This window comes from Stereum hirsutum (assembly GCF_000264905.1).
Source record: "Stereum hirsutum FP-91666 SS1 unplaced genomic scaffold STEHIscaffold_7, whole genome shotgun sequence".
Classification (NCBI taxonomy): domain Eukaryota; kingdom Fungi; phylum Basidiomycota; class Agaricomycetes; order Russulales; family Stereaceae; genus Stereum; species Stereum hirsutum.
In genome coordinates this window covers 1,201,569-1,228,540 of record NW_006763137.1, presented here as the reverse complement: position 1 = coordinate 1,228,540, position 26,972 = coordinate 1,201,569, and the positions used below count along the sequence as shown (strand labels likewise).

Below are 26,972 nucleotides of genomic sequence, written 5' to 3'. Positions count from 1 at the left end.
CAGAGATCGTCACATGTGACGCTATGTGACGTCTCCGCATAGTCTCCGCATGTCACACCGTGACCTGCTTCGCGGTGAAGTCAAAGGACGGTGTTTCTCCTTCGTTGTCGCTCTTGCATCCACCAGAGGTACGCCGTTGTCTTTATACCGCCGGTGGTTTCCTCTCTGCGTCATTTTTTTCTGGTTGTATTACTGAGGTACTCTTTCTGGTTTGTTTTTCCCCTTCAGCCACTGTTTGACGGCTCAAACTTTCTTAATCTCGGACCGCTAATTTCCTAGATGTCTTCTGAACTTGTTCGCTACGGAAAACTCTACTTCGCGGACGGAGACGTTGCCATTGCCTCTACGAAATTGAGCGAATCCAAAGGCCCCGTGTTTCGTGTCCATCTCTCTACTATCGCTAAACACTCTAGTCTGTTCGCCGACAGCCTGAAAAACAAAATCGAATCGGCAAATGGTAACGACCAGTACGACGACGTGCCTCTCATCAGATATCCAGACAAACCCGAACATATTGCATGTACGCGCCTAGTCTCACCTCTACATGAGTTTTGCACCCTTTAACGCTGTTTTTCTCAATCAGCAATCCTCGAGGCCGTTTACTTCGGGATGTAAGTTGTCTGGTTTAACCTCTTTTGTCCGTATTCCTGTCGCAATCTGACTGGTAATTCATAACCTAGCACGGTACCTCTCAGGTTCGATGCTGAAGGAGTCAGAAGATCACTCACGGAGGTTATGGAGATGGCGAAGAAATACAAGTTTGATGGTATACAAGCTAAATGTACTGCCGTCCTCCAAAAAGACTGGCCGCCCACACTCAGTGGCCTATATCGTGCCCAGGCTGAGATGAAGCAACTTCAGGGGAACCCACGCAGGACTTCGGACCTAGACGACGAGGACGATATAGACGACCCCGATCTCAAACAAGAAACACCTGAACGAATTCGGCCCAGAAAGTTTCGCGACGTAGATATCCAATGGGCCTCCTACTCCGGCCTCGCACATGCGCTCGATTACAAAATCCCCTCGATTTTCCCCGCTGCGTTCTACACGCTCTACGTCCAGGCCAACTTTCGCACCGTTCGCAGATTCTCTCTCGGTCATGATGGACCTAAAAATATCCGGCATATGATCCCAAACGATCTCAACAAGCTCACAAAGATCTTTCCCGCAGAATTCTCACTCGTTGTGCCTCTCCTCAACAAGTTTGTTTATATCGTCAGCTTCTGGATTCAAAAGAAGTTCAAACGCCAGTGCAGAGACTGCGAACGAGCGGAGAAGAAGAGGGCTGGTGATGTAGGTGATGAAATGGATATCGATGTTGGGCCAGTCAAGTTTCCCTTGCCTCCTTTCGTTGATCTTCGAGTCTGTGAACCCGACCCTCTGGGTAACCTGCGTTTGGAGACCATTGAGTACTTCCGAAAGTATCGTCCAATAACCAAAAAATACTGCCAACAATGCTGGACGGTTCTGAAACAAGAGATCAATGCCTGGGCGGACAAATTATGGGTTGATGTCCTCACAAAACAAGATTTTACGCATAACTTTATTATGGACGTGAGCAAGCATTTTCATCCCCATCTACTGTGATTGTTAATACACTGGTTACGGCGAGACTGACACTTCTCTGTTCACCATCTCACAGGAGGTGATGCTGGAAGGTGCATCTATGGACTGGCCCGAAAACGGACCTGAAGTCGTTCCACATAAGACACTCTACTTCCCGGACGGAGACGTAGCCCTCCAGTCCTCGGAAACGCCTTCTGTTGGAGATATTCACATATTCCGCGTCCATGTCTCTGTCGTCGCGTTGCGCTCTCGCGATTTCGCCACCAAATTAAGGAGTACACCCGGAAGTACCCTTTGCGACGAGTACGATGGTGTCCCTCTGATTACATTACCGGACGCACCTGAAGACCTAGAAGGTATGTACCTGCTTAATCAGTCTTTCTTCCCCAACCTGTCCATGAAGGTTCTAACTTTTCCCCCTCCCAACTAGCGATCTTGCGCATTGTATATGGTTACAGACTGTGCGTCTCATCCTTGCATCGTGTCTTGTCATGCTATCTCATCTGACTGGCGACTTCGGATGTAGCGAACTCCCCCCACGGTTCAATCTCGAGGGGTACAGAGATAAACTCTGGCGAATCCTGGCCATGGCTAACAAATACCGATTTGATGAGGCCCGAGCGGACATCATCGCCTTTCTCGAGAAGGACTGGCCCCCTACGCTCGAGAAACTATATATCGTCCAAGGTGAGATCAAGCAGCTCCAGGCAGCTGTCGACAACTTCGCGGACTTGGATCACGAGGACGACATCGACGACCCTGACCTCAGAGCCGGACCTCTCCAACATGTACCTGCCAACCGACTGAGCGACGAAGATATCGATCGTGCCGCCATGATGGCTATAGCAATGTCACACAAACTCGACATTCCCTCGATTTGTGCCGCCGCGACATACAGGCTCTACGTGCAGGCGAAGTTCCGTACCTCCTATAGACACTCTGACGGGATAGCTCAAGAGGCCGTCAGAGGGCCAATGACGAACGAGTTAGCTAAGCTTGCTAGCCATCTGCAGGATGGATTCCTGAACAACTCTCCTCTCGAACCTATTGCGACTTTCGTCAGCTTCTGGGTCGAGAAGAAACTCAAGCGCCGATGTCCAAAGTGCGCAAGGGAGGACGAGAAGAGACCGGAGGTCCGAAAAGAAGCAGCAGCGTCGATTAAGGAGCCTCTGCCTCCTTTCGTCAATCTTCAGGTCTGCGAGACTGATCCCCTAGTCCTCTTACGCTCGGAGACTCTCAAGTACTACCGCAAGTACCACCCAGACGACGACAGCAAGTACTGTCAAGAGTGCTATGCTGTACTCAAAAAGGAGATCCGAGGGTGGGCTGATCGGTTGTGGGATACAGTGTTTATGAAGCGCAAAATCGACATGCTCGACATAATAGGGGTGAGCACAACACTATCTTCATCTCTAATTCCCCACAATAGAACACAAGTTAACAAACACTCATCATTTTGCAGGACATATTTCAAGGCAACGATGGCTCCATGAACGTGAAGGTTTTTGGCAGTCAAACCGATTCGCTCGCGTCGCGCATGACGGAACTCTCAGTGGGCTCGCTGCACAACCTAACGACTCTTCCTCGTGTTCCACCTCCGACAAGCCACAACACTGATCGCGCGGGATCCTCTCGATCAGCCGAGCCTTCTCGTCCCGCTCAGCGATCTCGTCCCTCCCAAGTCTCTCGTCCTGCCCAGGCTTCGCGTGCTTCTAGGCCTACCGAAGTTTCTCGTTCTACGACCGCTCGTCCTACGCATCCGACAGCTGCAAGTACCAGTCGCGCTGAGGACACTCGTCCCGCTGGAGCTCCCCGCCCGACTGGATTTTGGGCTCCTTCTCCTTCTCCTGAAGCTTCTGGTTCCTCTCAAGCCTCTCCTACCGCAGCTTCTTGTTCCACTGCTGGCCGCCCCATCGCCCCACTTCCGAAGAGAGCACTGCCCAAGAGTACGCCGAATGAGGACGTTGCGATGCAGTTCGACGAAAGTGCCTACTTGGCCGCTGCATCTGGACGTCCAGTCATAAACCTGGGTTCGTCTACTCCATCTCTTTTTCTCTCTGTCATGTCTCAACGCACCGCACCCCTGTAGATGCCGTCGCCCCCGACCATCAGCCTTCAGAAGAAGAAGAAGCTGCGGATGAAGTGGATTCAGATGAAGATCTATACGGCGGCGCTCCCCTTCGTGAACGGTCGATTCCTCCCGATGCCTGGGATTATTAGTAGTTGGGGCCACAGTTCTGTGTTCCAGCAACTTCGGGTAAAAAGCCTTGGCTGTCGTTGTTCGTTCTTGCCGTGTACTATCGAGATTCTTGGTATCTTGTCCCCATGTGCCTTATAGGCACCCGTTTGTATATTCGTACATCTCCGTAACAGCGCTTTGAATATAGACGAGTGCAGGGGTCACAGTGCATTCATATCGATCAGAAGCGCTGAAAGTCAAACTCGACCTCGAAGGCAAAAAAAAAAAATTGGGCACGTCATTCTGAAGATTGGTGCTATATCGGCACACCGTGCTACAACTGAGAAACGGCTAAAGATGGCTAAAAGAAGTGGACCAGGTTATAGTTCGTCGTACTGCATGTCGAGACGTACGCGAATGCGAGAAGAGAAGAGAAAAATTGCAGAGTGCGAAACTACAACAGGTGTTCGTAGATGCCAGAGAAAAGGGGGCAGCATATAGTAGATGACGGTCAGGATGAGAAAGCAAGCGCAGGTGTGATGCAGTACGAAAAGATGCAAAGGGTACGAGGTCGTAAGGGTCGTAACGTCGAGGCACAGGTTCAAGTCCTGCCAAGCAAGCAAGAATCGTCCACGCACGCTTCATATATTGTACAGTAAGTAAAATATCACGACCTGCAAGCAACAAAACATAGACAGCGATAAAAACGACAACGGAAGCATCAAGGCAAGACGGAGCATCGAGGTCATTACCACGCCCGACTCCACCCCTTTGGACTCGGTCCATCAGGGCTCTCGTACATAAGCCCCTTCGTCTTCCCAAACATGCCCGAAAAGCTGTATCCAGAAGGACTGTCGATAGCTCCTCTCTCTCCCATCCTGGCTAGCTCATCGTTCAGCATAGCGGAAGGGTCATGCGGATCGTATACCCCACCGCTCGGCGTACTTCTAAACGGAGAGTTCGATGCAGAGCCAAAGTTTGGATAGCTGAGGGTGAGGTTGCGGGGAGTAAACGGATTCGAGAAGGTGGAAGACGTGCGACGGTAGCCGCTGCCGCGGGAAGGAGTACTCGTCATATCGGTCGGTGGGTAGGGCAGTGCGGAAGTGGACGAAGATGCGGCGCCCGGCGCAGACACCGTAGGAAGCGTGTCTGAGTCGCTCGAGCCCAGTGGCGATTTGTTGGGTGGCGGATTGAGATTAGACTTGTAGTACGCGAGGCTCGGTGACGGACTCATGTGTACGCCAAGGTGAGACAGTGGCGTACGCACGGCGGAGATCATATGTCCAGCAGAACCTCGCGATGAAGGACGAGCCGCAGCCTTCCTCGGTGGTGTGGACGGTTCAGCAGGTTGATGAGAGCGAGATTTGAGCGAAGGGAAGATGTTGTTGGTAGGCGGCGGCGGGGTTACAGGTCGAAGTCTATAGGGATTATTCGCATTGGATTTGCGGTTGAGACTCGGTGAGTCAGGGACTGGTGGAAGCTTGGGTGCCCGTGCGTGAGCGTGAGCGTCTTCTGGACTCTCCACATTTTTGCCCTTCCCCTTGGACGAGACTTTCGAAACTGTTGGCAAGACGTCTCTCGAAGGGGAGTCAGGATCGTCCACGATATAGTCTGCCATATCTAAATCGGGGGATCCGTCAAGAACAGCGGCCTCATCCTCGTCACCAGAGCCCGTAGGTTCTTCGTCGTCATCAGGAGGACTAGACGAGCTACCGTTCGTCAAATCCGGCATAGACATCTCCTCTCCGTCAGAAACCGGTGGCACCGACGGAGGGGAAGACGAAGGCAGGTAATCAGCATCGGTCGAGTAGTACGAACTTGATGTTCCGGGACGCGAGATAGAGGCGGCGTCGTCCCCGGTATGCTCCTCTTGTTCGTCCTTCTCTGCAGTGGCCTGATGAATTGCGGCGCCGGGTGGAAGGGGAGGAAAGATGACTCCGGCTGGCAGCATATGAGGAGGGTATGAGTATGGATCGGAAAGAGTCATCCCAGGCTGTGGCACTGGATACGAACTAGAAGGATAATAAGGCTGATGATGGGTCCCAGGACGAGGGGCAGGAAATATGGGACCAGAATACAGAGCCACGGAGCTCAGTGGAACACCCATATGCGGTGGAGGCGGAGGCATGGGGTAGGAGTGTTGGTGCGGTAGTAGACCTAACTCGGCGAGTGATGCGGGAGGTTCAGACTTGGCGTCTTTGCTCTCCTCCTCCTCAGTAGTGGGTGCGGGATCAGCAGCAGATTGTGTGCCCTTCTTCGAGCGTTTCGCCTTCCCCGTGCGTGGCAACTCGATATCTTCTGCAGGACGCTTCTTGTTTGCTTCCTTCTTGGCTTTCTGTTCGGCCATTTCCGCACTCGCCTCCTTGTTGAATCCACCTTTCTCAAAGCAAGGCAGATCTGCGTCCCATATTGCCCACAAAGTCCGACCAACGGCGCGATCACGTTGGACTTTCCGAAATACGACCGTCGTGCTCAACACGTGACGAATGGAGTTCATCCAAGTTTGTTCATTTCGCTTGAAATAGGGGTAGACGATGGTGATCCAAGAATAGATTTCTTGCAATGTCAATCGGTGCTGTGCAGAGGAAAGAATGGCCTGGCCAATGATAGCGGCGTACGGGAGGTCAGGCTTGTGCGGTGAATACGGTCCGGGAGGAAGCGTGAACGGGTATGCAGAGAATTCTTCTTCGCCAGATCCCATTGGACCAGGAGAAGAAACGATATTCACTTTCCGGATCGGGCTTGAATCGGGCGTCGACATTGAAGGCGATGCAACTTCCTCCCTGTAGTATGGGCGGCGAGGTGTGATAGGAGGAAAGACCTAGACGTTGATAGACATGTGAGAACGGGTACGAGGATTCTATGAGTGAGACGCCATACTTGACGTTCTTTAGCATAAGAGGAAGACGCAACGCTAGAGCGTGATTTCGACGGCGATGGGGATTCGGGTCGAGGGACATAGGTATTCTGCACAACGAAGCGTCAGTTTGACTGGAGTTCAAGGCAACAGAACCTTCCTACCGGTCTTGTAGGGCGTGATGAACTGGATTGATATAACACTGAATCCCTATAATACCGTCCAGCGGATGGTGTCACAGGAGGCGGCGGGTCCTATCGCATGACACAAAAAAATTAGAACACATCTACAATCAGGACTATGTTTGGCGTACCTTTGCAGAGTTTCGACGCGTCGTGTGCGAGTCCTCTGAGTCGGAAACGCGTCGCGAGCTGCTAGACTCGACAAGAGAATGTCTGCGTCGGGAAGAGTTGGACGGGGAGCGCGATCGTTCGGGACTGTCGTCATAGTCCCTACTACGGCTGTGACGGTGTCTCCTTCCCTTCTTGCTCTTCCGACTATTCTGCCTCTCTATCACAGCCTCCATACTATCGTATTTCCTGAGAGATGTAGGAGGGTCGACTGGTTCGGACTTGATGGGGGTAGCAGGGGGAGAAGTGTATCCGGATGCATCGTTCGTCGAAAAGGAACGCGAAACCGAGCGGGAAGAGCGTTCAGATGTCTTTGGCGTACTTGGAGCTTGGGCTTCTTCACGGTCCTGCATGAAAGCACGAAAAGAGTTTGCGCGTTCTGATGTGAGAAATTCGCGCATCTGGTCGCTCTTGCGGACGAGGTCTTCGCGTGTCATCCCCAGACCTTGAAGCAGCTGCGAAACAGGCGAAAGTGGTGGGGAACCATGGCGGTGCGCTGAGTCGGCCATGAGAGGTCGATATGTACAGCGTGAAGGTGTATCGAGAGAAAGCCGGCCAGCGTGGTCGTGGTTGATGAAACAGGACGAGCAGCAAAACCCCGGTAGCGTGGTTCAGACGCGATTTCAAATTCCCTCTTTTGCTCTTTCTGTCCTCGGATCGTCCATGAACGCGCTGCTGACAAGGAACCTTTCAAGCAGCCTTTGCAGGTCATGGTTTTATTATATGCCCGTTATGGCTAGATTAACAATGCGGCCTGATCGTTTTGTGTCCAGCTTTCGGGCACAAATCATCCTTCAACACACCGGGTGCCACACACGTTTTGCGCCACATTGCTACTATATTACCCCCTGAGTCCCTCAGGCTAAACAAGCAAGGGCCAATGTTACAGATTATGTATTCAACACAACAGCGACGACGAGAATATGACAGAACAATTGAAAGCCCTCGCAGCAAATTTCCGAGAGGTGATGGTACTCATTCCCCGGCAACGACTGCAATAAATAGCATCGAAGGGACTGCGACTAATCTGTGTCTGGCTCCAATACGCTGTGTCCAAGCATATAACCATCAGCATTATCTATACCGGTCAAGTACGCCGCCAACACGTACCAAGCCTCAGATTCTTTATTTGCGGGAGAATACGACGCGAACTCGAATGAGCGACCGACAAATCTTCCAGGATTGAATACGTGACACCCTGTGTATGTCAACCTATAACTTTCGTATTTGTCTGCAATGACGACCTGTGTACGCAGGCCAAGGCGTTCAGTGACATCCAACAATATTGATGGTGAAGGGTATATCTGACCGCGGTGGGTAAGGGAAATAGGCGCAACGCATGGTCGTAGTCCGATATTACGGGCTGTATGTCGTTCGAGAATGGTGCAAGATGACTTTGATCCAGAATCGACTGCACAAGCTATAGCAAGAAACAGACGTATATATGAGCAAATTGCGACGAAGACCGCGTAACAAGCTATCTAAGAAAGGACTTACGAATTGTTTGAGCTCTTCAGTGCGAACCGCAGGCTTCACTCCTACGAGATTCCTGAGCATTCGAGCCATCATATCTTCTCTGAGCACCACGATCTCTTGCCCAAAGAATTTGATTCGACACGGGTTACTGGCTAGTTGAAGTCTCGGGATCTTTGCACGTAGGCGCGCGGTGAAAGATGAAAGTAGGGGGCGCCGTGGCAGAATGGAGTTCATAGCGAGATCCAGTGGCCCGGGTACGAGAACGAAGTGCGTGGTCTGTGTGATAAGCGGGTACGAGGAAATGAGGTCCGCTAGAGCATCAAATCCCGCTGTTAAGTGAGATCCATGTCAATGAAAAAATCCAGAGGAAGATTGCATAGAGGAGACAACAGACTTTGATACTTCTGAATGTCGCGACTGTTGCCCTGTGCGATGCCGCGGCTGGTGAAGTTGCCGCACAAGACCATAACCTTGGGTATAAAGTTACTCTCTATACAATTGTCGAATATTCGGGACAGTCCTTTCATGCAGTCCGGATGATCCAGCCATACGTCCGAAAGGAAGAAGAAATTGATAGCCCCAAAATCTTCTCGGATTCGCATCGCGTATTGTGCCTGTTATGGAAGGGTTTGGAGTCAACTTCAACACTTTGCATATATAGATTTCAGATTTACATCCTCAAGAGGCGTCGTGGCGCCTTTCCCAAGAAAGTCGACATGCCCGTATATTGACCTGTGCACACGACGTCAGCCTGCGAGTACTCGACAACACAAAGCAGCACTAACCGCGATGTTTCTCGGGTCTCGGATGGTGGGTGACCCATGCCATACACGAGAAATGTTGAATCTTCAGTATAATCTCCTTCGACCAATGCGAATGCGCCCTCTGTGAAAAGTCCATCGCTAGGCTCGTCCTGTATGATAGTGCACCTTAATATCATCACTCAACCCCAACGGTGTATCTCATACCATCTGTGAGAAGTCGAGCTCTACAATGCCATCTTGGTCTTCTAGGCATAACTTGCCTTCCTTCGTATGCGAGAGCATCCCGAATAGTAGAAACCGCTGACCCGCACGACCAAGAAGTTGTTTAGTCGACTTGACCTTTATCATGAATGGTCAACTTAGTATATAGCTACTAAATTGCAGCAAGAGGCAGATGAACGAACCGTGATTAGGTGTTGCCGATCTCGAGAAGGGACTGTTGATGGCGTAAAGTGTTCATTCCGCGAGATAGTCTGTCGGATGATGTTGAGCCTGTTTCTTGTCGCCATTACACGAGACTCGGCAGAACTGAAAGTTGAGAGAGGTTGTGATGATCTATGAAGATGTCCAGATAAGTTGTGAAGTCTCCGTGGATAACCCACACGGCCTACTTGTCGAATGTACCACGTTCATCAGACCAGTTCCACAGGGGCATATCGAAAGCGTTCACAAAGAACAAGTAATCATCCGGGTCAAGGTAGGCTTCATCGTCCTGGGGACCGCCCTCTCCTGAGTTTTGTAAAGCGGAATAGACTCGCTTTAGAATGTCTATCGACACTTTTGTACCGGCATCTAGTTCGTTCAAGAAGCTTCAGTGGGATGGTCGTTCGTACTCAGAGGCTGTAAACATCATACCCTCTTGTAAATTGTATTGTTTAGCAATGACGTCAATGGAGGCCTCGACGTATTCATCCGGGATAGCGTGTCGATCTATAACCTCTTCTAGGAATTCCACTTCATGCGGACCAAGGGAATGACTATAATTTCGGAAGACCTGTGCATCGTCAGTTTCAAGCAGCCTACGCAAATAAGGGGAAACCAACTCGAATGATAGTTCGCTGGCGTGGCTGAGACATTTGAGCAAACTAGAAAGAGCAACGGATTTAGTAGCTGGACTCCAGACACGATGTGAAGGCAGTAGACAGAACGCGTGCGCTTCGACGCGTCCGATTCTGGACGCGTCGCGCCACTTCTGTCACACTCCACGTGAGTTCGCCTCGCGCTCGTCACAGAATTTATCGTGACACAGGGCAACGTCGTGTTTGTTACTGTTTGCCAGAGCTCACTCTCAGCGGCCAGGACTCATGCGGAGGCATAGGCATCATGTCCCCCAGCAAAGACTTCAGCGAGCGACACAAAGCTATCCCTTGCTCTCTTTGCTATGGTCTAATTCATCTTATGGCATCGTTCCAGATCAACGCTCATCTGGCCTGTTGCTCGGCAACTAGAGTATGTTGAGTTGATAGCTCACGAAAATTTCGTCTGCGTCCATCGGACTCGATCTAATTGTCAAAGATTGTGTGCTCAGCATGCGTAATCTCATCTCCTCGTACGCCCCCCATCAGTGCCTTACTGATGCTACGAAAGGTCTCGACTCGGATGAGTGTAGGACTCGATCAAGACAGGAGTCACTGTGTTACTAGCCTCGAGTTCTAACCACGTCTTGCTGGCGTTTCTGACATTCAATGTAACCTTCTGTCAAGTCCTGCATCCGACTTCTCCTCGTGGATGCATCTACAGTCTCCAGCCCAGTGGACGTTCACTTCGCTTTCAAACTACTGGCCTAGGCGCTCGGAACCTTTTGTCTGGATCTTAAGTCTTCACTGGGATCAAACACCGTTGGAAACCCGCACGCTCATACCTAATGGACATGGAAAATGTGGGTCCCGATCATCGTACTCGCATGCGTTTCTGTTACGGTACTCACTCCTACATATTTGATCTTTTTCTTTTCTCCATTCAAAATAGATTCTTTAGCGTCCCCTCGCGTTCCTCGTCATCCGTACCTTCAAGTTTTAATACTTCCATCTCCGCCATCTTCATGTGCTCGATTTCGATCCATCAGCCCACATGAGTCTGTGCTAATTATGAGCTTTTGTACTGCTGGTCCTAGGATACCTTAGCTCCGCTCGCTGTGCTCCCACTTGCAACATCGCTCAAGCTGATCGTTCTAAGCATGAGGTCCTCTTGATCGTACTTCACCCTCGGGGGTGTTTGGCCGTATCTTTGAGGTACAAAAGGAGTGCGGTCCTCGAGGTTGAGCTCCCTCAGCAGCCCCCGGCTAAGCCTCATCCCATTCATCATGTTCAAGCTCACGGCTCTTTTCTCTATCCTAACTCTCGCGAGATCTGCTGCTGCACAATCCAGTCTTTATGTCTGGAACAACTGCGGAGACACTATTTGGGCTCACGAAGTGTATGCAGGGTATTCCCAGGTGTACACGATCGGCCCTCAGAACGGCGCCTTTCTGAGCGTACCTCCGGACAACAATGGTGTTGGTCAGTTATTTTCTCTACCGGAAGGTGGTGCGGAGACACAGCTTACTAAAATATGCCTTCCACAGCCGTCAACTTCTACACAGGCTGTACCGATAATTCCGCAACGAGCTGTACGACTGGTGGAGGTATGATTTGTACCGTCACTTTCCTTATATTCATCGACTAACTATAGATCGCTCTACAGTGAACAGTAACAGTGGACAAACCCCTTTCATCCGTGGCGAAGTCACATACGTCGGCAACACCGCGAACTACGATATCAGTCCTCTCTACGGCTACAATCGCGCTTTGAAGATTAACACCGACGACGCCAACTGTCCCGGAATGCAATGGTATGCGCTCTCCTCCAGTCTTCTCCTCGAATACCCGTTCTAAGCTTGGCTGAATCTCGCTATTCTTAGCAACATCAACTCTGGGTGCCCTGTCCCTGGTCCTGACGGCTCTTGCTATGCGCCATGCTGCTCCAGCGCCTCTGGTTGTTTGGGCACTGAGAACTGCCCTTACGATCCCATATACAACATCAACTTGTACGCTTCATCATTGCCTCACTGTAGTGTGTCGGTCTTGCTGATATATGTAGCTACGTACGTACAGCGGTGGCCCGGGAGTGAACAGCGACTGGTACCATAATGCATGCCCCAATGCTTATGCTTTCCCCGACGACGACTGCTCCAACTACGGCCACTCTCCCGATGCTGGGTGTGGTGACAGTAACAGGGTCACGATGACTCTCTGCCCCACCGGTATGCTCTTCACCCCGGTTCGCAGTCGAGGTAGTACTTATAGGATACTTGATTAGGCAGCAGCAGCAACATCGACCTTTGTTGAACCTCCTCGATGGAATTTCTCCGATCTTCGATAAGCTCATTAGGTCTTTCTCTGTTAGGGCGGTCTACATGAAATGAAATGATATTCGGTGGTGTATTTGTGTATTGCATTTCCAATCATGTGCTATGATAATGCTTGTATGTGTATTATGTTGTGTAAGCAGTAATATCGAGTGAACGTGAGCGAAGTACGGTCAGTGTTGATAAGTATGTAAGTATGCAAGGTGCTGTAGCGCAAGTATGGTGATTAGTCTAACGTCAATCAGATGTGCAGTGCGTATGGATGAGTAAATGTCGGAGTGTGAGTGAATGAAGAAAGAAGAGCGAGAGCGAAAACGTAGCCATCAATTCACACAATGTTCGTAATGGGTTTATGGACGAGCCGAACCTTGTAACGTTCACAGTCCTCCCTCGCCATCCCCAGCGCGCTATCTTCCGCCCGGCGTGTTACCAACACGACCTTCCTCTCTTCCTCTCCCTCGTCCACAGTAGTCGCATCGTCCTCTTCCTCAGCCACAGTAGTCTCACCGTCCTCTTCCTCATCCCTCATCAATCCCTCCCTCAAGGCATGGCCGAACCTGATCCCCAATAGTATATCCACAGTCAACTCGACTCCTCCCTCACCACCCAACACCAACGTCCTAACCCTCCGCGGCAACAACCACGCCAACTCCGTCAAATCCATCGTTTCATCCACCTCCAGACACTCCAAATTCACACACATATGTACCAGATCCATCGCAAGCTCGGGACACGCACCCGACACAGATAAGGTCTTCACCCCAGGCAACTTCTTCTCCCGTTCATCGTCCGCACTGCTCCAATGATTCGGATTGCTGGCATGGTTCAAAGACCCTATCGCCGCGATCCTCCCGAAATACCTCATTCGCAAGCTCCTGAGGATATCTTCGGTGATTTCCCCCTCAAACCTGAACCTCACTTCCAACGTGCTCACACTATCCGGCAAGTCCAGCAACCTCGAGTGGTCGAGCAGGTCGTTGTAGCCCCAGTTGGCGTATTCGATGGTGACGTGTGTGAGACTTCGTGCCGAGGACGGCGAGTACTTGAGGCGATGGAGGATGTTGGAAAGGGCTTCGCAGGCATGGTGGTTGTTGTAACGGAGGTAGATGGGGCGTGGGTCGGGATAGCCAGGTCCGCCGGAGATATGGATGGTGAGTTGTTTGAGCTCGGAAGATGCGAGGTCATAGGAAGGGAGACTGAGGTAAGGGGGAGCGGGTAGTGCGATGGGGGAGCTGGAGCGAGGAAGAGTGAGAATGGAGGTGTAATGCTGAGAGAATTTATGATTCGGTATGTAGACCTCGCGGATGCAGAGGTAGTTATAGATGGCTAAGAAAGATTTGTTAACGAGAGGAAGGGATCGAAGAAGTATAGTGCGCTCGTCAAGATAGAGCTGCGAGCGCCAGGCGATCTCTACGATGTACTGAAGTAGCTCTGCAGGAAGCGTAGGCATATCCGGGCCGGTGGTAGAATTAGGCCTTGTGCTGACGAGAGCGTCTGCCATAGTGGATAGAGGGAGCCGATGAGTAGGTAGGAAGAGGGTAAGTGATGCAGTGGGACTTGAAGACAGTATGTCGGTCTGTTGGTGGTAAGCGGTAGAGTTCCTAGTGAGACGATGAACTGAGATTGGCCACATTTTATGCATTTCGAGGAAGCGTAGGGTGTCTTAGTCTCCCGAGCAGGCAGCCACTCCGATGAAATCGGCGTGAGTGAGACATCGTCCGAGACCAGTTGCTCTAGCCTTTTTTCCATTCCCAGGATGCAGAAGATCAAAGAGAGAAAGCATGATGATGGATATGATTTCCGGCGTGATTGTTGGTGGAAAGAAAATACCAAAGAGCCAAAGTGATTACATCGTGACGAAGCTGAGCCCAACCTGGAGATAGCCCACTTTTACGAGTGGTGCGGAGAATATTGTTAGCTGTGTGATTTCAGGAGAAATATAATAGCTTCTGGTTTTGTATGAGAGGGAAGTGCTTCACTCAGACTGGTTGTAGACTGGTTGTCGTCCGAGAAAGAGTGAACTTGAGAGTGAAGCTTCCGAACTCTTCCGAGCGTGCGGAACCGTGGGAACCAGAGGAAGCCAATCCGGGTGAGAGTGGCGGTGGCACCTCAGGGAGACCCTGCTGTCCGCTTCGGCGATATAAGTTGTAACTCGCGAAGAGATATTGACTTACGATGTTGTTTTCAAGAAAATACTAGTGACACCAAGCTGCATCGTTGCTGTCAAATAAAAGTACAGACAAAACAACCAAGCCGACATCTACTACAGCCATCTATGGCGAAATGGGCTAACAAAATAAAGATACACCTCGGAAAGTGCCTCTCCCTTCCTCGGAGCCCATTCTGGCGCATAAGATTTGAAGTTAACATTTGATAGATTGACTCTGTATGGTTTTTTGAGCTATCGGGCATGGTGAGGTGCAGGAAATGCGAGATCAGCTGAGATTTCTGTTATCATCCGTTTTATGACGGTTTGGGCTGTGACGAAGTCGCGTCGGTTATCAGCGGTCCGGTAAACCGACAGCGCGAAAAGGCTCTCGGAGATCTCCTGGTGTGACGGGTGATTACCATATGTGGCTGCATTGAAAATCCTCGTAAATTGCTCTAGAGCCCAGAAGTAGTGAGAACATATCACACAGGTCGACCTTGCACGAACAAAGTACCCATATCTCATCTTGTATGGATACATATGTCTCCGGATTAATTTCATGATTTATGAGAGAGTTTTGACCATGTTAGCGAGACTGCAAGTTTTAACATTTACAAGTTGTCCTTGCAGATCTATGTCTTGTAGGAGCACTATGATGATCCAGAGATTGAAAATATTCTGAAGCATGAATGAGATGTACAGCTAAAAGTACCAACAAACTCCGAGAGGTTTCATGCGGGGAGTGAAGAGCTATGGACGTTTAGCCCATTTCGGCATGCTAGCCCATTTCGCCATAGATGGCTGTACCGCCTCTAATCACTCCGAACCCCATACCCGACGCAGCATAGCAAAGTACCAATGGCAACAATGTCCGCACAACACATAGATCTATAGCCATCAATCACGATACCACTAGAGTCTCAGCCTCAATGGCTTCCGTCTTCTTCCGGTGTACTTTCATATGCCTTGCCAACTGATCAGGTCTCGAGAACGACTTTCCACAGCCCGCTTCGGCGCACGAATACGGCCGGACGCCGGTATGCGTGCGAAGGTGTTTGGAGAGGTTGGAAGATTCGGAGAACGCACTAGTGGAAAGAAAAAACGATGTAATGTGAGTAAGGCTGTTGACGTGGGCGAGGAGATGGGTCATACCGATCGCAGTACGTGCATTTGAACGGCTTGAGGCCATTGTGGATGCGCTTGTGGATCGTGAGCGCGCCTGCGATGGCGAATGCCTTTCCACATCCTGGGAAATCACAGCTGTACGGTTCTATAAGGTCATTTATCAGCGACGTTACGATTAGAGAACAGAAAGAAGGAACAAAGGAACGAACTTTCTTGTGTATGCCTTCGCATGTGCTGTTGTAGTGTGGCCGCCTCGGAGAACGACTGTTTACACACGGTGCACAAGAACGGTCTGTGTCCCGTATGCGTCTTTATGGACCACAGGCAGTGTTAGCGTCGCGTCCCGACATTGGGAGACACCTAGTCTCTCAATAATAATAAAACTTACCTGAATATGTCGGCAAATCTTCTGCTTGCTAGAGAATCCCTTCTCTCCGTTCCTCGGACAGTCATTCCAGAAGCACTCGTAATGCGCCTTCCCTCCGCCAACATGCGTGGCCGTAATATGTTCCGTCAGCGCATCGACCGTCGTATACACCTCCGTACAATCCTTCCAATGGCACCTATGTGCGCCCGTCGTGCATTCGTCGCATTCGGCCTCATGATCCATCTCAAGACCAATTCCGGAAAGTGGTGGTGAAGAAGGCGAAGGTGACAATGCTTGATGTACGTGTCCTTGCTGTGGCGGTTGAGGGAGCTGCTGCTGCTGGACAGATTTGGAGTAGCGGGCGAGAGGGCAGTCATGTGGAATAGACATGAGGTAGTTTATGGCTTGCATGGCGGAATTTTGGTCCATTCCTAGATGATCGTTCAAAACGTGATGCGCGACGATCTCTGCGGCTGCGTTGACAACCTGGCTATCTGGAGCGCCACTCTGGATGGGCGGGGGAACATTGAACCCAGGACATTCATTCCACTGGCACGTATTATTTTGCAGGTTGTATGACTGCGAGGTGCTGGGAAATGTGGGGCCGAAATTAAATAGGTTCGAAGACTGGTGGGCAGAAGAAGAGTCGTTCGAGGAGATACGGAGGTGTTGAGAGTTGACGTGGTTCGTCAGTTCAGGCAGGGAGAAGAAAGACATGTGGCAGTCGTTCCATTTGCAATGATGCTGAAGATGCGAGTGGGACATAGGCTCGTGGAGGGGTGGCGTATACATCGAGGAAGGCGAGCTATGGCTGGAGGGTAAAAAAGAGTATGCTGAGTCGTCCATGAGTTTGTTAAACGACGGAGGATGCTGGTTTATGCCATGATAGCTGGAAGAGGGTATTGAGAGACCCTGGCCAGCCATCATGTCCCAATTGTAGGGTGATGGTTGTTTCTGCGTTGTGGCGTGGGCATGTTGCTGCTGCAGACTGTCGATCTAAACGGCCGTTAAAACGACTCATTAAAATTATATTGAAGCGACATACGGGTCTGTGAGTGAAAGAACAGTCCGCGCTGGAGTCGCAAAGAGCAGCGCAGTCCTCGTCCATGCACAGGGCGCTATGATTTGGATCGTCGCACGGGACGATAAAACAGTCGTCTGTACATTGCTGAGAGAGCTCTGAGACACAGGCAGGATCCTGGCAGTTGACCAGACACTCCGTACAGTCCTCCTCTTCAAGATGGTCTTGAGAGGTAGAGGACATGAAGGCTGGACTCCTCGAACTGCTGGCCGGTGGCGATGAGGGTGAAAGCGATACCATGTTTGATTGTGTCACCCGCCTGACTCACGGGTCAGACTTTCGTTCATCTATTTACGAGAGGGTGAACTTACAGGGATGTGAATAGTTTTGGCGGCTGAGCAGCGTTGGAGATGACGGCGACGGCGACGAGCGCGTGAAGGCGAAGGACAATGGACGAAGAAAAGGATGTGGACAACGGTGAGGGTATGACTGTGGCGGTATGAAAGACACGACCGAAGCGGTCCTCGCTGACGTAAGCTGATCTCACCTTGCGTCGCCGCGCTAATTCGCAATTCTCTCCGTTATCATGTTCACTTGCCACATGATGTGTCCCTCAGTACATATAAGTATAGCGCTAGCGCAGTTCACCCCTTGCTCAAGTTTCCTTTCGCTCAGAGAGAAGAGAGAATGGTCGACAACAAACTTTCTCAAGATAGCTTAGGCTACCTCGGTACGACATCGACAGAGAACAAGACATGGACTTCACGAAAGACAGCGACTCGCCTGACATCTTGGATAGCAGCAGCACTCATTAGCTTTGGCTTGATTTACACCTTGCACATCCCTCGTACTGGAATAGCTACAGCTACAAAACCTTTGAAAGACGGGGTTTCAGCTCTAGATGCACTGGACTTCTCGCGTTACCCTCTTCCTCCGAACGAGAACTCGACGACTTGTCCCCAACCATTGCCACTTTCGTCGACGGGTCATGCGGAACTAGAGAAGGAGCTTTTCACTTTGTACGAAGAGGAAGATTACAGATTGATGGCATTTGAGGCATTGGGAGGTGCTGTACGGGTTCCGTACGTTTCTCAATTGCCATTTGACTGGGAAGATGCTTTGTGTGACGTCGAACCTTTGTCGCCACACAGGACCGAATCTTACGACGATCTTCTTCCCGTCGGACAGGATTCTCGATGGGACATCTTTGCCGAGCTGCACACCTATCTTGAGATCTCTTTCCCACTTGTGTGAGTGATAATTTGGAGTATAATCAGGTCCACATACCGACGCCCAACGACAGCTTCGACACGCTCGAGGTGACCAAGGTTAATACATACAATATGGTATTACATTGGCAAGGCTCGGACGCGTCACTCAAACCTGTTCTGCTGACGGCACATCAAGGTGGCTATCAGTCTCGCTCGTTCAGTACATCTTGGGCTGATCACACATTCATAGATGTGGTTCCTGTCGAGCCCGTCACAGTCGACGCATGGATTCACCCTCCGTACTCCGGGTATTACGACGGTCAGCACTACAGTCTCGCGATGCTATATCGTTTTAGCTCACGGTGAAGCTAGGAACATGGATTTGGGGTCGCGGAAGCAGCGACGATAAATCTGACCTCGTCTCTCAAATGTTCGTTCCGCACCATCTTTAAGCGAGAGGCAACTGGCTCAACTATATTTCAATTTTTCTGCCAGTGTGACGATCGATACTCTGCTCAAACATGGATTCAAACCTCGCCGAACGATCGTGATTGCATGGGGTATCGACGAGGAAGCTTCGGGTCTCCAGGTAAATTACATCCTCCCATATTTTTCATGCCCCCACCCTCGGTGTCGTCACATCGTATTGAGTCATGTTTATCGTACTAGGGCGCGGGTCACCTAGGACCATACCTCGAAAAGACCTATGGAAAAGATGGGTTTGCTATGCTAGTTGACGAAGGCGGTGCGTTGCGTATATCTCTTGCTCTTGACCATGAGGCGGGCCTGACCCATCGGTGTGAGCTAGGCAGCATGATCATTGACCCGGTCGACAGCACAATCCTCGCTGTCCCAGACGTTTCCGAGAAAGGCTATCTAGATGTCGGGAACACTTCCCTCATCTCCCGGCTAATACGCAGGCTTTTCTGACGCATTTATATCAGGTCCGCGTCGAGGTGAACGTCCTGGGTGGCCATTCATCCGTCCCACCCGAACATACCGTACGTCTTTGACCACCGCACCATTCGTTCTATACACCCATCGCTCTCTTGAACCTTGTTCTGCAGGGCATAGGCATCCTTTCCGCCCTCCTCACTGAAGTCGAAGCCAACCCCCACACGCCTCAACTCGGTCGCACCTCCACTCCGCTCCGCAGCACCCTCTGCTTAGCCACCTACTCAAATATATTTCCTCCTGCTATTCGTCGACTTGCCCTCGATGCTGGTTCCGCTCTCGACGATGAAGTGGAAGACGAGGCAAGGCTAGAGAACCTAATGCATGAATTGATCAAGTTGGATAAAGTGTATGGAGCGACTCTAAGGACGTCGCAGGCTATCGATCTTGTGTGGGGTGGTGTGAAGGTGAATGCGCTGCCGGAAAGGGCGACGGGTATCGTGGATCATCGGATTGCGGAGTTCAGGTTCGTTTTACCAACACATCAAGTTTACCCTCACGCTTACTTCAAAGAACGCTGACGGTTGGGCTTTACTTCATATTGGTACCATCGGACAGCTCCGTCAAAGAACTTCAAGACCACATAACATCCGTCCTCGCTCCCGTCGTCGCCTCTTTCAACCTCTCCCTCACCGCCTTCGACGACTCTGTCGGCATTCCAAAGTCAGAAAGCGCCGGTGAAGTTATTCTCTCCGACGCTTGGGGAAACCAGCTCGAGCCTTCGCCAATCACACCAACGGGAGAGAGTGGGCCCTGGAAGTTGTTGGCTGGGACGATCAAAGCTACTGTTGAGGCTACTGGGGGAGGAGATGGTAAGAAGGGAGGAAAGGCGGTGGTGATTCCCGGTTTGACTATAGGAAACACTGGTGCGTAACTAATTCACGATATTCTGTGGGTCATTAAAGCTAAGCTGACGGCTTGATAGATACACGGTTCTACTGGCCTCTGACGAAGCATATCTTCCGGTATTCCCACAAAGGAGATGCGGATTCATTCAATGGAGGGCACACCATCAACGAAGGTTGGCACAATTCTCTTCCTGACTTCTCCATGGTATTATCTGTTTCTAATAGGGATTACTCCCAACAGCTGTTCGCGCCGAGGCGATAATGAACGAGATAAAGTTCTTCACGAAACTGATCTTCAACATGGATGAGACGACATTGTTTGAGTAGTTTTGGGCGTAAGATGGATGAAACCGTGGAAGTTGAGATCTAGCGAATATTTACGGTCTTAAGCCTATGCTCAGATATTTGTATGGATCGTGCTAAGTTCCCACGATAACATCTCCTACCCACTGCCTCTAAAACTGTACGTATGAGTACTCGACGGCCAATTCCACAACCACACCTACGCCGATGGCGAATTCCAATTCTTCCATGTGGCGTAAAATGTGGCGAGCCTACTTCCCGAGTGCCGCGGGACTGGCTGGCGCTTCCGCTATCCCTCTTTGTCCACCATTCCTCGGCCAAAAATTGAATTCTTGTCGTATCTAATCGCCCTTCGAGATGTCGCATTCTTACCACCACTTGACGATGTTACACGAACCTTACTAGTACTTCCCGTTCTTGGTCGTGTGCTCACGTTGAAACGTATATCCGTCCCGTTACTGACAAAGCCCTATAAAGCACCCAGTTCTCGTGCGTCAGGGGCAAAAGCTCCACAGACTAGTGCTCTTCCCACCTATCGTCTTCTGGTTCAACTTCTTGGACGACGTTGACTATCGCCATGGCCTCCATAAAGCTTGACAGTAAGGAAGGTCTTCTGCCTCAGTCGACCGTCCCAACCGTCCAAGCCACCTCGTCATCCTGCACCTCCAAATCGAAGAAATGGGCCCTCATCGCCGGTCTCGTTCTCTGTTCTCTCGTCCTCCTCAGACCCTTCATCGAAGAACCCATCAAATCTGCCGGATCGAGATGCATGGGTATGATGCACGGCGCTCATGTTCATGGCCATCATCACAAACACGGATTGGGTGCGAGCATGAGGCATAAGCTCGGGTTTGGTCAGGAAGAGCCATTGTGTGCACAGGTTGGAGCGTTATACCCGGAGAAGGAGACCGAGCTCTATGAGAAGTTGGGGAAGTGGTACTCGACGGAGGAGTTCAAGCAGAAGGCGATCGAGTATTTGGGAGGGGCTGTCCGAGTTCCGTAAGTACTCGTCCCTGTGTTTGGTGTTCGTTGGCAGATTAATTTTGACCCTCGTGTGGATGTTGTGCTTAGTACTGAGAGCTACGACAAGATGGAACCCGTCGGTGTGGACCCACGATGGGAGGCATTTGGGCCCTTCCATGAATATTTGTCGACTACTTACCCCCTGATGTGAGTACCTCAATCATCCAGCCTAAATTACCGTCTTCTTATCGTCCGATGATAGCCACTCTACCCTGACTCTCACTAAGGTCAACACCTGGGGCCTGGTCTACGTCTGGAAGGGATCTAACGAGAGCCTGAAGCCTTTGCTTCTCGCTGCTCACCAAGGTTGGTTGCTTGCACTATCTCTTTCCTTGATTTACTCATTGAAATTGCGTGGCGTGTTTGTAGATGTCGTTCCCGTTGAACCGACCACCGTCGATACTTGGGAGCACCCGCCCTACTCTGGGTTCTTCGATGGTAAGTAGCATCGACGCTTCCGCATCTTCAGTAAATCAACAACTTCTCGTGAATTGTATAGGCGAACGTATCTGGGGCCGAGGCTCTTCGGACGACAAGTCTGGTCTTATCGGCATCATGTAGGTTTTTCTTCTATCTTCTATAAAATGTATATACCCGTTGCTTTGCATGATTCCATATTGACTTATATGTTTGTAGGTCCACCGTTGAGACTCTCATCACCAACGGCTTCAAGCCCACCCGTACTATCTTCCTTGCTTTCGGCTTCGACGAAGAGACTAGCGGACTTCACGGTGCCAACGAGATTGGAAAGTACCTCCTTTCTACCTACGGAGAGAATCACTTTGGAATGATCGTTGATGAGGGAGGTCAGTCAAAAGTCAAATTCGTCTCTTGCCTTTGAAAAGCGTAATGCTGATCCCAACTCCCCGAACTTGGCGCGCTCCAGGAGGATTCGCGAGAGACCAGGGAACCGTCTTCGCTACTCCAGGTATCGCCGAGAAGGGTAAGTAGATTCCTCTTGTTTCTATTGACTAAGGTTGACTAATGTCGCTCCCTTGCCAGGATACCTCGACACGGTAGCTATCACCACTCCTGGTAGAGTAAAACTCAGCATACTGACTTTTGTAGAGGATCCACGTCGCCAGTCCCGGTGGGCACTCCAGTGTCCCACCTCCCCACACTGTGCGTACTTGTCCGTCGCAGTTCATCTAACCACCAAGCATCTAACGAATATCGTAAACTCACTCATTTCAGTCCATCGGCATGCTCGCCCAAATGCTCGTAGACATTGAAGCCAACCCCCCGGAACCCCACATCGAACGTGACACCCCCATGTACTCCTACATCCAATGTCTAGCGGAACACGGTACATCCGTCCCTCGCGCTCTGCGCAAGGCCATCAAAACATCCGTCTACAGCGACAAAGCGCTGAAGAAGGTCGAGGATGAGTTGCTGACCACGAAACAATTCAGGGCGTTGGTGGGGACTACGCAGGCTGAGGATCTGATCAGTGGAGGTGTGAAGACGAATGCGTTACCGGAGCAGGCTTGGGCTGTTGTCAACCATCGCATCGCGACTCAGTCGTATGTTTTTCCGCCTTGTTCTCTCCTCTGCTGGTTGCGTCTTCAAATACTGATTCTCCATTGCCTGACTACACAGCTCCCTCGCTGAGGCAATGAAATCCGACACCGACCGCATCATCCCTCTGGCCGCCCGCTTCAACCTCTCACTCACCGCTTTCGGAGAGGTCATTACCCCTGCCGACACCCCTGCCTACGGCACCGTCACCCTCTCCGACGCATGGGGCAACCAGCTCGCGCCGGCGCCAGTGACGCCCACGGGAGCTGACGCTGTACCGTACAAGGTATTGAGTGGGACGATCAAGGCTACGTTCAATTCGCATCGGGCGGCCGGGTTTGGGTTGACGGACGGGCAGGAGATCGAGAATGAGACTATTGTGGTCAGCCCGGGGATCATGACTGGTAACACTGGTACGTTCTTTGCTTTACCTGGCTGGGAAGTGATAGGGCGAGTGGTGGACTGAAGGATATTGGTTGGGACAGATACGCGTTATTACTGGAAGTTGACGCCTCATATCTTCCGGTACAACCATCGCAATTCTGCCGATGAGGGCAAGACTTTCGGTGGCGCTCATACCACTAACGAATGTACGTTGTTTCTCCCTATCCCTCTCCCTGCTCCATAATTTTCGAGTACGATGAATTTTACTGACCTTGTTCGAACTGTCGTTGTTTAGCTATTCACGTCGACGCCTTCCTCGAGATCATCCGATACTTCACTGGTTTGATCCTCAACGTCGACGAGGCGGAGGGTATCTAGATCCCTGTTAATTTCTCCAAAGTGTCACGCACGCCTCTATACATACCGTTTTTGCGCGAGATCTCAAGTAAATTCCTGAATCGAAGGATCATAGACACTGTACAGAACGCAGCACACGATTGTAGATATGTATAATGTGAGCGGACAAGCAAACAAAGGAGGAAGAACGTGAACAGCTGAAGCACAAGATGGGGCAGACTCAGAGCGAGGCTGGTGAGCAAGCGAGTGATACAATTACAATATGTACAACCAGATCAAGACAAGGAGATCCGGGCGAGTGCGTATGACAAGTACAAGTACAGAGTGCGTCTAGGTATACATGTGGTGACTGAGTATGGTGAGTATGTAAGTATACCGTGTCGTGTGTGGAGGTATCGTAAAACAGCAAGAGAACAACAACAACAAGGGAGAAAGCGAAGAACATGAGACAATATGGAATAGTGAAACAGAATCCAGACCTTCAACCAGCGAAAGCTAGAGTACGGAAAACAACAAGGTCCCTCCCCCGGGTCCCTTCATTGTCCTACTTTTACAGACGACCATACATCGCACTCATCTCACTCCCTCCGCCCCCGGCCCACCACAAAAACACCTGCCCACCACCCTCCCGAACCTCCTCCAAGCCCCGATCGGCTCCCTCGCCCTCTCCCTCGGCGCGTTCTCCTCCAACTCCACACATATCAACAACGGATCCTCCGGTGTACTCCCATGAGATTTCTCCAATATCGGGCCACCGCCGTTGATCATTTTGGCGCCACCGCGCGACTGGGTTCTGCTGAGTACGGCATTTCCATTGCCGTTATAATGCCCGATGAGGCTGCCATTGTATTGGCCACCTCCGAGGCCGCCGTTAAGGGTGGAGTCGCTGAGAAGATTATGACCGAGCGCTGATTGTGCGCGAGATTTGGGCGCGCCACCGAACGATTCGTATGCTGCGACGAGCCGCAGGTGGTCAGAGTCGCCGTTGACGGAGACGTAGAGTTTGACCCGGGATTTGTGGATGGATTCGCGGTAGCAGAGGTAGTCGATGTAGTTCCCTGCGCGCCGGGGAGGTTGGACGTGGTCGTGGTGGAAATAGCTGTGTTTACATGATGTGAGAACAGGGGAAAAAAAGGGAATCAGATGAGTGAAAAGTAGGTGAGAATGGGTATTGTTATACCAGGATGGAAAGGTGTGCGATGACAATGAACGAGATTGGAAAGAGGAAGAGGGATGAGGTACGAATATAGGGAAAGATGGAGGATTGAGATTGGGGAGGTACATATACAGTAAAATGAATTCGAGAATGATGTCTGCGAGAACGAGATTGAGTCGTTCTAGAATTGTGTGGGAATATTTGAAGGTAAACAAGGACATAGAAGTTGGGAGTTTGGGAGGAGGCGTAGAGATGAAGAGCATATGTGACGTGATTGGAGGGACGTACGCTAATGAGGGGTCATCTGCATGGATTCTCCATTTCGAAGGGTATGCGCCACTCGAATGTGCTATTTCAAGAGTGAATTGACAGATAGAAGAGGGGCGGGTCAGTATAAATCAAGAAAGAAACCGAGCTTTTACAGCTGAAGGAGACACATACTAAATAAACGATAATAAACTGTCACAGAAAATGCCATCAGAATGAAGGGCCTTCGCGCATAGACGAAAGAGGAAAATGACGCACCTTTTCGCAACTTATCCACATTTGGGCCCCTATTCGCAAACGACACCTCCGTCAACGCGTCCCCGATACTCATGGCCCTCATCCCACCTAAGCCCATGTTCAAGTTTGCCATCGACGCGCTCGACATCCTCACGTCCATCATCTCACCTATCATACCGCCAGTTTTAGCGGTCAGTGGCTCCTCGCTCACAAATGTAGGCGGATTCTCATGCGTCCCATGGCTAAGTCCTTCCGCCCAATAACCGATCGACTCTGCCCGGGGCGACAGCGGATTGCTATTTCCGTTCCCCATCAATCCAGTCCCGTTCATGGCCATTCCATTTCCAGTCGTATTGGTCATGCTCACGATGTGGTCATAGTTGCTGTTTGGACTGGGGGTATGGTAGGCCATAGATCGGTGGTGAGAGAGCTGTGAGGCGCCGGGTGGAGGCGGTGGTGGTACTGCTGCAGGCGCGTCAGAGTCGCCGCGTTGGGTGAGTGAGGCGACGTCTGGTGTTGCTGCGTTGGCGATACGGAGAGCAGGATATGAGAGACGATGGTAGTCGACATGGTCTTGGATTTGGTCCTCGTCTTTATCGCTGTCATCATTGTCGGGGTATTCCAATTGGAATTGTGTTTGCAAGTTCGGGAGAGGGGGGATTTGCGGAGTGACGACAGCAGGAGAAGACATTGCGTGTGGATTGGAAGTACTGGGCAAGTGTGAGTTGCTATGAGTGCGTCTATGGACCCACGAAACAGTGCCCGGCACTGGTAATGGTCGATCGGCCAGCGAAACGCGTGATGCTCTTCGATGATCGTGGTGCTGGTATTGTTGGTCTCCAGCGCCAGTAGGAAAAGGAAAAGGAGAATGTATATATGGGTGATTTTGTGCTCGAGCACTGGGCGAGTCGAGGTAGGGGTAGGACGTGCGTTGTCCGTGACCGTGCGCGGAGTGGGACGTCGCGACTGGGAAGTCGTGGGTGTCGCCCATGATATTCGTCTGAGAGCGGCTCTTCCGAGTCCTTTGCATAGCGTCAGTGGCTGCGGTTCTGTGGGGTAAAAGAAGGCGCTCTGGGTATATTCATGAGCTTACCAACTTAAGAGCGCGGTTATAAGTGCGCAGATGTGAAGATACTGAACGCTGGCCTCCGAGGCTGTGAATAGTGAGAAGTAATATACGGACAGAAGTCCAGCAAGCCGAGCAAGCCGGTGTGAGCTGCCAGCGAACGAGTTGAAGATGACGGCTGGGAGAAAGGCTCAGATATATACTGCGTGGGGGAGAGATAAGTGGACGGACATGTTCGTAAAACGCAAGGCGGATCAGCAGCGCGTCATCCCGCGGGCCGTCGAGCGCAATGTGGCCCAAAAAAAGGCGATTAGAAATATTTGAGAAGATGTTCCAGTCAAGTTTATGTGCAATAGGACAGTGACGCTACCGGCGTCGTTACCACAACCTGGTACGCTCAAGCTCAAGGCTCGGCTACAAAAAACGTTTTCGCTTTGCGATTTCA

The 26,972-nt window shown here is 51.0% G+C and overlaps 8 protein-coding genes across 8 annotated transcripts; 4 read left to right on the top strand and 4 right to left on the bottom strand.

Annotated features, from left to right (window-relative positions):
- Window positions 1-234: 234 nt before the first annotated feature.
- STEHIDRAFT_168630 (uncharacterized protein) lies at window positions 235-3,936 on the top strand. The gene is made up of 8 exons (XM_007304281.1): window positions 235-520; window positions 584-611; window positions 681-1,557; window positions 1,646-1,925; window positions 2,000-2,030; window positions 2,096-2,957; window positions 3,032-3,599; window positions 3,659-3,936. Exons 1-8 carry the CDS (start codon window positions 280-282, stop codon window positions 3,787-3,789), a joined length of 3,018 nt encoding a protein of 1,005 aa, XP_007304343.1. The 5' UTR covers window positions 235-279; the 3' UTR covers window positions 3,790-3,936.
- A 127-nt stretch (window positions 3,937-4,063) lies between these two features.
- STEHIDRAFT_168629 (uncharacterized protein) lies at window positions 4,064-7,464 on the bottom strand (the record flags this gene model as incomplete). Its single annotated transcript, XM_007304280.1, has 4 exons — window positions 4,064-6,569; window positions 6,629-6,715; window positions 6,770-6,859; window positions 6,919-7,464. The coding sequence occupies 4 exons, from the start codon at window positions 7,462-7,464 to the stop codon at window positions 4,497-4,499; spliced, it is 2,796 nt and encodes a 931-aa protein (XP_007304342.1). The 3' UTR covers window positions 4,064-4,496.
- A 513-nt stretch (window positions 7,465-7,977) lies between these two features.
- On the bottom strand, window positions 7,978-10,271 carry STEHIDRAFT_57281 (DNA polymerase epsilon subunit B; the record flags this gene model as incomplete). The annotated part of the gene is made up of 11 exons (XM_007303906.1): window positions 7,978-8,199; window positions 8,265-8,366; window positions 8,453-8,760; window positions 8,826-9,045; window positions 9,106-9,163; window positions 9,217-9,344; window positions 9,400-9,534; window positions 9,600-9,750; window positions 9,807-9,987; window positions 10,051-10,189; window positions 10,239-10,271. The coding sequence occupies 11 exons, from the start codon at window positions 10,269-10,271 to the stop codon at window positions 7,978-7,980; spliced, it is 1,677 nt and encodes a 558-aa protein (XP_007303968.1).
- A 1,201-nt stretch (window positions 10,272-11,472) lies between these two features.
- Window positions 11,473-13,095, top strand: STEHIDRAFT_121560 (Osmotin thaumatin-like protein). Its single transcript, XM_007304279.1, has 6 exons — window positions 11,473-11,693; window positions 11,759-11,818; window positions 11,878-12,025; window positions 12,095-12,220; window positions 12,288-12,436; window positions 12,493-13,095. The coding sequence occupies exons 1-6, from the start codon at window positions 11,498-11,500 to the stop codon at window positions 12,519-12,521; spliced, it is 708 nt and encodes a 235-aa protein (XP_007304341.1). The 5' UTR covers window positions 11,473-11,497; the 3' UTR covers window positions 12,522-13,095.
- Window positions 13,096-15,591: 2,496 nt separating this feature from the next.
- On the bottom strand, window positions 15,592-16,974 carry STEHIDRAFT_57570 (uncharacterized protein; the record flags this gene model as incomplete). Its single annotated transcript, XM_007303932.1, has 4 exons — window positions 15,592-15,775; window positions 15,843-15,960; window positions 16,025-16,124; window positions 16,204-16,974. The coding sequence occupies 4 exons, from the start codon at window positions 16,972-16,974 to the stop codon at window positions 15,592-15,594; spliced, it is 1,173 nt and encodes a 390-aa protein (XP_007303994.1).
- A 1,019-nt stretch (window positions 16,975-17,993) lies between these two features.
- Window positions 17,994-20,809, top strand: STEHIDRAFT_97435 (Zn-dependent exopeptidase). Its single transcript, XM_007304278.1, has 13 exons — window positions 17,994-18,285; window positions 18,355-18,453; window positions 18,507-18,610; window positions 18,665-18,733; window positions 18,787-18,844; window positions 18,910-19,003; window positions 19,084-19,159; window positions 19,223-19,296; window positions 19,359-19,415; window positions 19,482-19,834; window positions 19,927-20,234; window positions 20,294-20,389; window positions 20,458-20,809. Exons 1-13 carry the CDS (start codon window positions 18,248-18,250, stop codon window positions 20,541-20,543), a joined length of 1,512 nt encoding a protein of 503 aa, XP_007304340.1. The 5' UTR covers window positions 17,994-18,247; the 3' UTR covers window positions 20,544-20,809.
- A 542-nt stretch (window positions 20,810-21,351) lies between these two features.
- STEHIDRAFT_57863 (carboxypeptidase S) lies at window positions 21,352-23,822 on the top strand (the record flags this gene model as incomplete). Its single annotated transcript, XM_007303954.1, has 13 exons — window positions 21,352-21,518; window positions 21,591-21,689; window positions 21,745-21,848; window positions 21,912-21,980; window positions 22,042-22,099; window positions 22,179-22,348; window positions 22,429-22,485; window positions 22,545-22,558; window positions 22,611-22,664; window positions 22,737-23,065; window positions 23,142-23,473; window positions 23,546-23,650; window positions 23,740-23,822. 13 exons carry the CDS (start codon window positions 21,352-21,354, stop codon window positions 23,820-23,822), a joined length of 1,641 nt encoding a protein of 546 aa, XP_007304016.1.
- A 222-nt stretch (window positions 23,823-24,044) lies between these two features.
- On the bottom strand, window positions 24,045-26,697 carry STEHIDRAFT_139485 (uncharacterized protein). The gene is made up of 5 exons (XM_007304277.1): window positions 26,555-26,697; window positions 25,483-26,483; window positions 25,399-25,416; window positions 25,246-25,306; window positions 24,045-24,900 (listed from the first exon to the last, which is right to left on the bottom strand). Exons 2-5 carry the CDS (start codon window positions 26,450-26,452, stop codon window positions 24,375-24,377), a joined length of 1,575 nt encoding a protein of 524 aa, XP_007304339.1. The 5' UTR covers window positions 26,453-26,483; window positions 26,555-26,697; the 3' UTR covers window positions 24,045-24,374.
- Between the last annotated feature and the right edge of the window lie 275 nt (window positions 26,698-26,972).